The sequence below is a fragment of the Pseudophryne corroboree genome, chromosome 4, assembly GCF_028390025.1.
Source record: "Pseudophryne corroboree isolate aPseCor3 chromosome 4, aPseCor3.hap2, whole genome shotgun sequence".
Taxonomy (NCBI): domain Eukaryota; kingdom Metazoa; phylum Chordata; class Amphibia; order Anura; family Myobatrachidae; genus Pseudophryne; species Pseudophryne corroboree.
This window is the reverse complement of record NC_086447.1, coordinates 798064630-798076085: the sequence shown is the minus strand read 5'-3', so window position 1 is coordinate 798076085 and position 11456 is coordinate 798064630. Positions and strand designations below refer to the sequence as shown.

At 42.6% G+C, this 11456-nt stretch overlaps 1 protein-coding gene across 4 annotated transcripts; it reads left to right on the top strand.

The window, feature by feature from the left end:
• The first annotated feature begins 4997 nt into the window (after window positions 1-4997).
• Window positions 4998-9692, top strand: SIX2 (SIX homeobox 2). 4 transcript variants are annotated; one of them, XM_063918378.1, is made up of 2 exons: window positions 4998-5809; window positions 8773-9692. In XM_063918378.1, the coding sequence occupies exons 1-2, from the start codon at window positions 5160-5162 to the stop codon at window positions 9044-9046; spliced, it is 924 nt and encodes a 307-aa protein (XP_063774448.1). In that variant the 5' UTR covers window positions 4998-5159; the 3' UTR covers window positions 9047-9692. The 4 variants fall into 4 exon arrangements, with proteins under 4 accessions (XP_063774448.1, XP_063774446.1, XP_063774447.1 ...); XM_063918376.1 differs by having other exon boundaries at window positions 8743-9692; XM_063918377.1 differs by having other exon boundaries at window positions 4998-5815.
• Window positions 9693-11456: the final 1764 nt, after the last annotated feature.

Sequence of the window (11456 nt, the reverse complement as noted above, 5' to 3'; positions counted from 1 at the left end):
TGGGATGGCAATCTTTAACTTGCAAGTATACATTTTATGTTAGCAATTGAAACTGTTTGTGAAACTTATGTCATGTTGTTTTATGTTATGTAACGAAGGAAGCATATATAATTATAATTAGTATATATATCACTACTGTGTATATCTTATTCTGTACGATTTGATCTGCCTGTAAATAAAGAATCATATAAAAAGAGCGGTAATATTCAAGCTTGAACTCTCTTTAAGGAATCTTAACTTAATAACTTCATAAGTCATATGTATAAGGACTGCATATATGTATCAGCCAATTAGTTTGTAAGCCTGACATAATATATTTGCAGATATATATGATAAATGCATATTAATTGAAATATATCCATATATTAAATACCATATATGATATATTAAATATTAATATTCATAAATAAGATTCCATAAAGCAATAACTATTTACATATTGGGACAGAACTCAGGAAGACTCTCTAATGTCTCTCTCTCTAGAACTGAATGCTCTCATTAGATAATAGGTTACACAGGACCAAGACACCCAGGCGGGGAGGAGGAGAAGCTGGGATCCCTGGGTCACTTACCAGTCTCTCCCCTCTCCTACCTCTGGTTGGAAGGCTCCGTTGGTAGCTCATGAAACTTGATACGCATGTATCTCTGCCTGCACCACATACTGTCCTGCTCACAATGTGGCTACCTGGTTCTGCTGCTGCACAAGAGAGAGAACTAGTGATGTCAGTGTGCTCCAGCTGGGGGTCTCCTGACAGAGGAGGGCCTGGGGTACAGTATGCCCTGTGCCTCTACATGGCTATGGTGGTAGTATCCTTCTCTCTCCGAACTCTAAACCTGTCAACACAAAATATGTGGCCATTGACGGATTTATGCTGAAGATTCCAAAATTCAGGGGTTCCAAAATTCAGAGCTAATATAATTTACGCGTGACTGGTGGGTGATGCCTATGAAGTGCTTTTGCAATGGCATTGGAATGGGATCCGGTCATGATCCCGGCGGTCAGAATCCTAGCATTCAGAATACCGACACCGGAATGTTGACAATACTTGGAGTGCTGACACCGGCATCCTGAAGAGGGTCACTAACCAAATGGGCATCTGCCGGGCTGCCGAGGAGGCAAGCCGCATTGGAAGGGGGTGGGGTGGGGGGTTAGGCTGTGGCGTGAGGGTTAGGGTTAGCCTGTGCGAAGGGCGGGTTAGGTTTAGGGAGCATGGAGGCGAAGTTAGGTTTAGGCACCCCCCAGGGAGGGTTAGGGTTAAGCTGCAAGGGGGGAGGGTTAGGCTGTGGGAAGGGGGGTTAAGTTTAGGCTGCGGGAAAGGGGGGTTAGGTTTAGGCACCAACGGGGAGGTTTAGGGTTAGGCTGCTGGGGTGGGATGGTTAGGTTTAGGCTGCCAGAAGGTATAGGGGACCAGTGGGAGGAGGTAAGTATACTTATCTTCCTCTGTCGGGATTCTAATCACCGGGATGCCGTGGTAGGTATTCTGACCGTTGGCATCCCATCCACCGGCATTTCAATTCCAACCTGTTGAAACAGTAGCAATGGCAAACTAAAACGCCCCCAATTTGCCCTGATTTTGTCTTGAAATTGCTTATTTTTGTCCCATTAGGGTGTATATTTAAAACATACAAGGGTCAATCCACTTAAACATTAAGGTTGAGTTGCCATTGCTGTGGAGTAGAAACACTTGCAACGGCACTGCAATTTGCCCCGCTCACGGCCCAATCTCACCCCAGTCTTGCAGATTTCGTATGCAGCATACAGCTGCATTTACTTGCGCTGCAAATGAACTTATGGTTAATTGGATTAACCCCACAAAGGCAGGGCAATCATAAGTGTAGTATATTGTGCACAGCTATTGATTTAACCTAAGAATGTTTCCAGACAAGTTTCAGTCTGGTGCATGTAATTTTATTTATTAACAGTTTCTTATATAGCACACCAAATTCCGTTGCGCTTATGACTGGATACAATGATAAGACAAAACTGGGTAATAACAGTCAGAGGTAGGAAGGCCCTGCTCGCAAGCTTACAATCTATGTTAGATCGTTCATTAATAAATTTCATGTTGATAAAGAAACAATGACAATGTACTATGTATACCATATATTCTAAACTTTGCGCACCCAGGGTGAAAGTTTTATTTAGTGCCCCCCCCCTTCCTCAATTAAAATAGGGACAATGCACAAAATATAGGGGCATAGCTTCATGGGGAAGGGGCGTGGCCACAAAATAGCACCAACTCACATTACACCGCACAGTAGTGTCCATCAGTCACAATTACACCACACAGTAGTACCCCTTTTACACATTATGCCATGTTAGAGCCCCTTACACACATTACACCACAGTAGTGCAGAGCCCCTTATACACATTACACCAGGTAGAGCCTCTTATACACATTACGCCAGGTAGAGACCCTTATACACGTTACCTCAGGTAGAGCCCCTTTTTTACACGTTATGCCAGGTAGAGCCCCGTAAACACATTATGGCAGGAAAAGGTCCTTTTAAACATATTACGCCAGGTAGAGCCCCTTTTATACACATTACGCCAGATAGAGCCTCCCCATGAGTGTGTGTGTGTGTGTGTGTCCCGTCTGCCCTGATGCCTGTGTCCCCGTCACTCACCGCACACCAGCCCGGGGTCCACGGCAGGCAGTAGGTTCCCGGCTCTCGTCCGTCTCTCACATGGATGGAGCGGGTACTTCCAACCTCAGCAGTTCCCGATACCTCACTTCCTCCCGGCATGCAGCTATGTGGAAGTGAGCAGCGGGCAGCGGGCCTGAGCAGTCAATTAGATGGCGCTGGTGGAGTGACTGCAGTTGCGCTTTCAAGCAACAGCACCCAGTCAGCCACCATAATAGCCCTCCCCTAAAACCGCCACTGCATATATTGATGTAACTAGATTAGTGCAGACAGAGCCTTACACACCACACAATTTTACTGCAGCACATTATCTGCATGTACCTCAAGCTGCAGGCTCTGAATGACTGTGGCACTGGTTGCTGCCTATGTTACAACAAGCAGCACTGGCAAGTGCTGGACGGCTAGTGTAAGTGTCAACTCCCATGTGGTCCACCACCCCCCGCCCTGTCCTGCTGTGTGCAAAGTGCATTTACGGGTCCTGGAGTGTGCACACACACACACACACACACACACACACACACTCACACACACTCTCTCTCTTTCTCTCTCTCACTCACTCCCTCCCAAAGCGGATGACACGCAGAGTGCTGTATAGCTTCTGTGGAGGAGAATGCTGTAAATTACATGATATGACACACACACTCTATCTTTTTCACTAACAAATAAGCTTTAGAGGGAAAGGAATGAAGTGTAGGGGCTTTACCTGGCATAATGTGTATAAGGGGCACTACCATGGCATAATGTATATAAGGGTCTCTACTATGGCAAAATGTGTATACAAGACTCTACCTGGTATAATGTGTATAAAGGGGCTCAGTATGATATACCACTCATCTGGATGCCAGCAGTCACATGACCGACGCAGCATCCCAACATTGAAGAACCCAATGTCGGAGGGGGTAAGTATCTTAACCCCTTATCCCCCCCTTAGCACTCACCTACCATAACCTTCGGGGGTGGCGGCTAGAGCTAACCCTCCAGGGGGTGCAGCTAGGGCTAAAGGTGTGTACACACGGTAAGATATTTTCTTCCGATTCTGACTATATAGTCAGAATCGGAAGAAAATATAGTGCAGATCGCAAGGTGACAGTCACCTTGCGATCCCGATCCGATGCCGATGCGCGGCCCCGCGCGGTCGGCATCGGAAGAAAAAATAGGCTGTGCAGGCAAGTCAATCCTGACTATCTCTATAGAAGAGATAGTCAGGATTGAAATCGCACATAGCCAGCATCGCAAGCACAGTTATTATGTGCTTGCGATACTGGCTAAGTGCCGACCCGGCCCCCTGTCGCACGGTGAGAATCGGATAAGTCCGAATCTCACCGTGTGTATGCACCCTAACCGTCGGGAGGTGGCAGCTAGAGCTAACACCCCCAGTGCCTAACCCTAACCATCTCACCCCTGCATTCCGTATAAGGGGCTCTTCCTGGCATAATGTGTATAAGGAGCTCTACCATGGTGTAACGTGTATAAGGGGTACTACTGAGGTGGTATAATGTGAATAATGGACACTACTGCGTGGTGTAATGTGACTAATGGATACTACTATGTGGTGTAATGTAAATTGGTACTATTCTGTTGCCACACCCTTCCTCATGAAGCCATGCCCCTATATTTTTGACACAATTATAGGGGGCACCAGTTCCCTTTCTGTCACAGCCTGGGCTCCAAAATGTCTAGTAACAGCTTTGATTGTACTACAGCTTGAGGGACAGCTGATATATTTCCAGCTGCCTTGATATAATAAAACCACACACAGTTGCTTTGTAGTCCTTGCTGTATACCTAGTGAAGCCTCAGTGTTGCCAATAACTTTTATTTGCCCACAAACCTCTCACTTCTCACTTTCCCCATAGCCCAGCTGCAGCACCAGAAAAAGTTTCCCCGACAGAAGTTAAAGCCATTACTTGTCTGCTATAGATGCTGCAGTAGCAGCCAGACTCAGGACATGGTTACTGCACAATCTGGGGGGAAGCGTCTTTTGCACTGAATGACACAAGGTTTTGTGCTGACACTACGGTATTGCAGAGAGAATACCTGACACCTCCCCCGCTTTTTCTTTTGCTTCTTGCTGCATTAATCAACCATTAAAACATAAATTAAAAAAATACTGCATATCTTCCCCTAATGTCCCAGCTCCAAGGCTGCTGCCTCTCAGTGCACAGTGCAAGGCCAGCCAGGGAGCCTCCTCCAAGCGGATCGGGTTCCCTCTGACTGACAGGGTTACCATGGCGAATAATTTGACTAAAACTGTTGTCTTATCCTCGCAGCCCCCGGGTCAGGTAACCGACCAATCACAGGGCGCATAATCATTTCTCATGCCAGTTTAGAATAATATTATTAAAGGGAAAAGTCAGCAGCAGAGAGAGGGTGAGCAGCCTGTGCTGCTGCTGCTGCTGCTGCTGCTGCTGCTGGGAAGGGAGAGCCGGCATCAGGACCACAGAGAAAAGTTTGTAAGGACATAAAAAGTTTCTCCTTACGCCCGGCAGTGGCCTCCAGCTCCATGGCTGGTGGATGGGACTGAACGCAGGGGACCTGGGCAGGGCAGACCCTTCTCTCGGACCTGGATGGTTGTGCCAGCAGGCAGGGGGTAATCAGAGGACCATGTCGATGCTCCCGACTTTTGGCTTTACCCAGGAGCAAGTGGCCTGCGTGTGCGAGGTGCTCCAGCAAGGGGGCAACATAGAGCGGCTGGGGCGCTTCCTTTGGTCCCTGCCGGCCTGCGAGCATCTGCACAAGAACGAGAGCGTGCTGAAAGCCAAGGCGGTGGTGGCCTTCCACCGGGGCAACTTCCGGGAGCTCTACAAGATCCTGGAGAGCCACCAGTTCTCCCCGCACAACCACCCCAAGCTGCAGCAGCTCTGGCTCAAGGCGCACTACATCGAGGCGGAGAAGCTGCGGGGGCGCCCCCTGGGGGCGGTGGGCAAGTACCGGGTGCGCAGAAAGTTCCCCCTGCCCAGGTCTATCTGGGACGGGGAAGAGACTAGTTACTGCTTCAAGGAAAAGAGCCGGAGCGTCCTGCGGGAGTGGTATGCCCACAACCCGTACCCCTCTCCCCGGGAAAAGAGGGAGCTGGCCGAGGCCACCGGGCTCACTACCACCCAGGTCAGCAACTGGTTCAAGAACAGGAGGCAGAGGGACCGGGCAGCCGAGGCCAAAGAAAGGTACGAGTAAGTACCCCCTCCATTTCTGCCGTTCTCCTTGTATGTGGATAGCGCTATCTATCTATCTATCTATCTATCTATCTATCTATCTATCTATCTATCTATCTGTCTGTCTATCTATCTATCCATCTATCTATCTATCCATATGTGTGTATAGATTTTATATATATATATATATATATATATATATATATATATATATATATATATATATATATATATATATATAATCTATCCATATGTATGTATGTATGGATTATAGATATATAGATACATTTATTTATTTATTTATACACACACACACACACACACACACACACACACACACACACACACACACACACACACACTGTATATATGCTGTAAACAACATTACAAAATGTTAGGGCACAAGCTGAGCCCCAGTTTCTCTGCACACTGTATCAGGATGCCATGCTACCACTCTATTAATGCCCGGAAGACCTTTTTTTGACGTGTTAATGCATTTGGGAACTGCCCACGTTCAAGTGGATAATATAGTGGTTATATGCTCTCAATATTTACTTTTTGTAAAGATATTATTTCAAGATTGACCCATCTCAGCAGAAATCTCATTACTGAGTCTTAGTAAGTGCCCGGCTTTCGGCACTACCACACAGACATACTGTACACTGGATATCATGCACAGCCAGTGTCACCACTTGTGAGCAGACACAGACTGACTGTCACCCAGACACCCCATCCCACAGCCTCACTCACTCACCTCATTAAACGCCAGCTTTCCTCTCACTTGATGGCAATATAACTCCGACAGCGTGACATGTGTGAGGATGATGGACATGGTCCGCCTGGGATCAGGTCAGATAGCAAACGTATAATTAAATGGTCATTATCATAATCAACTATGCTATCAGCCTACAGAGGTTGTACTAAGTGAGTATTAATTGCATAGCTGTATAAACATATAAAAAAAAAAGTCTGCCAGTGCTTTCACAGGTACTGATTTATCATAGGCTATCATCTAAGGCCTCCTACAGTATGGCTAGAGATTTCTGTGACCTTAATTACATTACTAATGTAATAACGTATCGCTTCTTTTAGTCATCAAAATAGACCACATCTACAATTCGTAATGTGTTAATGTTAATATATATTAATTGACCTGCTATATTTTATTATATTTTAGATTTGTGTTTTTTTATTGTGGCTGATGCAGATTAACAGAATATTTTGGGAGCCAGTAAATTAATTTATTTAAGAGTTTTCCTTTAAAATATATTTGAATACAGCACAGAAATAATAAATTAGGAGTATTTGCTCCAAATAAGAATAATAATAATAATAATAATAATAATAAACAACTTTAGGATCATATATATTTCAAAATCACCGTTTTGCAGATGGGCAGTTAAACGACTTTAAAAAAAAAAATATTTTTATTAGTAAGCAAAGCATGTGATTAATAATCCCGAAGATATTATACATAAAATGAAACATGTTTAGCACTAATTTATAACACACGTATGATGACATATACCACAGGAAGGAAAGTTTTAATAACAAATGTAAAAAAAGTCACTTCTGTAGTAAGATGTATATTATTATCTCTATATTCCATTTACAATATTATAAAAAAAAGTTCCAATTATATACTCCGTCCAAATTGTATTATATCGGGTAATAAAAAATATAATATGCATTTTCTGTGCGAACAACACTTTTTATATCACAACATTCAAAAATAGATGTGTTTAGCATTTATGTCATTCTAATTTATGTGCGATTCTTTATCGAAACGATTATCTTACAGTTACAGAACTTTTAAGTTGTCATATGGAAAGAAGGAACACAATATTTTACATAGACCTGTAACCAGGCATTTTCTGCTGTGCTTTTGGGACCCCAAATATAGACAGAAACCTTGCTGTAATGTTAATTCGATACAATTATATTTATCAATAACAAATAGAAATGATCAATGGGATTAAATTAATTATAGGAGCATTCATCTTTTTATTTCAATATAAAATAATGCATTACTCGTTCATTTATGGGATTCTCCTATGCTGCTCCTATACTGCTCTTATTCCATGTCGGCTATAAGGGAGGAATAGTTCATTTGTGTAGCAGGACCGTCACGATCTCCTGTGGCCGGGGAATTAGCTGGTCCTCTTCACATGTAATAAAAAGTGTACATATAAACTTTTATTTAAGCCCATGTTAATTAAAGATTATAGCTAGTCCCAGCTCCTGTGTGCAGCTCATTATATTTATACAAGTGTGTAAACTCCCCATCGGAACCCTATCTATTTTCAAGTGTAAAATAAAATAGTCTATTTGTTTCCAACGGGTTCACTACGGGTGGCCGGCGGTCGGGCTCATTTGCGCTCGCCAAGCTGTCGGTAAGCCGGCGGTCGGGCTCCCGGCGCCGGGATGCTGGTCGCCGGGAGCCCGACCGCCGGCCACCCGTAGTGAACCCTTGTAACTGCATGATGTAAGAGTCGTGCTACCTGTGACTATCCGGCTGTAGTAGATCTACATTCCCCTAACTTCCTATGCTGGAACTTGTAGTTCCCCAACAGTAATATAGTGACATGTTGGCGATTCCTAATTTATATGTTTCGGGACATACTTAGATGGGCACAAAGTTATTGGCGATTACCTTTTTATGTGTTTCGGGTCATCCTTAGATGGGAATGTAGTTTATACAGTTATTTCAGTCGACTTGTGAGCAGATGGTATTAAATTGTAGTAACTCAGTTCCCCTCTTGTATTGTTCAGATAATGGGATTTATCCGATGTAGTGTACTTATAATGTATGTAGTGGTATCTATTGAGTAGACTTCATCATATGCCTTTGCAGTGTAGCTAGGAAGTTGCAGCAGTCCTCTGGGAGTTGACATATAGACATTTATATATATTTATTATATATCTGCATATCTGTTATTTTTAAGGGAGAATAACGAAAACTCAAATTCCAACAGTCACAACACGTTGTCGTCTTCAATGAACGGAGGTAAAACGGTCCTTGGAAGCTCAGATGACGACAAAACTCCCTCCGGCACCCCTGACCACAGCTCGTCCAGTCCAGCCTTACTGCTCACCTCTAACCCGGGCCTTCAGGCTCTCCATGGTATGGGCCACCCGCAGGGCCCCAGCGCCATCCCTGTGGCAGGAGCGGACCCCATGCACCATCACACTTTGCAGGACTCAATCCTCAACCCAATGTCATCTAACCTGGTGGACTTGGGATCTTAATCAATTTACCAGCAGCATAAACAGTCCATCCACCAGTGCTGGGACAATATGTGGATACTGACTGCATCAGTCTGCCCATGACTGGGCAAGGGCTCCATGGATGAACCTTATGCTGCCCTGGGTACCAGGTGCCCTCCAGAGATATCTCATCACCTGTCTAAGCTTCCAACATTAAATTATGATTCAACCCTATACATTATGAGCCCCTCCTGCATTTTACATGGGAGCTCGTTGCTTATAACCCGGTATGTGTACAGAGCGCCTATATCTGTAAACGCTTTTATATCTGCCAAGGATCTACAAACCGGTTTACAGGAACAGAACTGAAAGATGGACCTCTCTGTTTACCAGTGTCTCTCCTCCGTGGACATTCTAATATATATATATATATATATATATATATATATATATATTCAGAAGTCCGATGTACTATATATATTCAGAAGTCCGATGTACGAAGCAAGGTCACACAGTTCAGGGTATGTAATCAGATCTTGTCCTAGCCTAGGAACTGCTCATCCTAATCTAAGCACTTTTCAGTAACCTCCAAATTACCTATTTGCCCCTAAAGAGTTTTGGATCATGTCCGATTACTTTTTTTTTGTTCTTTGTTTATATATTATGTGAATAAAATAATTCGAAAATATCCCTGCTTTTATTTTATAATTAAAAATAAATAAATAGGACTAAAAAAAACTATAGTATCAAGCGTTTATCTTGCGGTTTTTTTTAACTTCAGTATGAGCAATTTCAGGTAACCCGTAATATAGCAACACGGTTAAATACAGTGATGTATGTATGGAACATATGTTATAGTAATGAGTGTGAACAGTAATGTAGTGATCTTTACACGTGTAATGATAGTGGATATGGAGTTTCTCAAAGCGTCATTGTGTAGTCTATAATTGCAGCTAGAAGTATAAGCTGCATGTGATTTTAGTATCTAGTTGTAGAACTGCAACCCACAGCATCCTTTGTATTGAGGTAACTTGCCGGGACTTCTGGCTTTACATGTAGCACAGAACAAATGTGCTTGCCGACATGTTTAGCTGCGTCTTCACTGCGATTTCCTAGCGTTGCGCTGCGGAACGGGGAATGCAAGCGCTCTTTGGGCTTGTATATTTGGTTTAGCTTCAGTGGCTGTAGACATAGGATAATTAGTTGTCAAACAACTACGTACTGACAGATAATACAGTTTAATGTTGTTTGCCTCGTCCCTATTGTACATATTGGCAAATAACGCTGTATTTTCTGGCAAATGTACAATAAATGTCTGTCATTTTTTTAAATCAACCTTAGTAATTACAGCAATTCTTGTGTTCTAATAAAGCGTGTAGGGAGTTGTTATAACAAATTACAAACCCTTTTACTTGCTGCTACATAATGCATTACTTGGGGAGGAGGAGGAGATACGGAACATTACTGAAAAGTTCAACAAACTATCTATCTATCTATCTATCTATCTATCTATCTATCTATCTATCTATCTATCTATCTATCTATCTATCTATCTATCTATCTGTTAAATGCTTGTTACAAGAGGTCATGGTAATATTTAATATGATTCGTTATTATTCACTTGGAAGACAGTTGGTATTTCTATTCTTCTTTACTAGCTTACCTTACACATATAGTGGTTTGTCAGACTGCTTATGTCCCTGTATATACTGTAGTTGCGCAGACTCCAGTTAGAAAGAGATTACTTTCACTATATAAAGTCACTGGATTGCTGTAAAATACATTATGGACAGATTGAATGCTATCTTTCAGTTTTCAGCTATACACACCTGAAGACTATGTTATTAGCCTTTTACCATTTATTTATTTATTTATTTGTTTATTTATTTATTTATTTATTTATTTTAAGCAGGAAAGAAACTGTAGGTTAACAAAGTCCGTTTGTACTACTTATCTCTAGAAACTTATACAGGCATGCTTAAAGCAGCCCACAATGGAATATTTCTGAAATGGAGACATACTGAAAACCTTTATACAATAGGTTATAATTGCTGCAGAGGAGGGTGTAGTGGGGGGAAGTTTTGTACCTAAATACCTTAGATTAGTGGGAGTAAGGAATGGCCTCCAATGACAGGTACTAAGTGATACACGTGTGGACTTTGTATAGGCACAATTGTATCTAGAAGGTAGAATATGACTAACTAATGCAATCAAATTGTATTAAAAAGAACTTGACTCATTACGATGGATTAAAGGAGATGTTTTACAAGGGGGAAGTCTTACCATGGTTTCTGTAAAAATATGTTTTGCAAGTTGGAAGTAAATCCAAAGTTTGGGCAGTTCACATCATTTGTTCATATAAAAGTAGAGTCATTTTCTGGAGATTTAAACATTTTTTGGTTCTTTTCTGTAAACTATTAGTACAAGAATGTATGTTGTAAAGGGAACTACA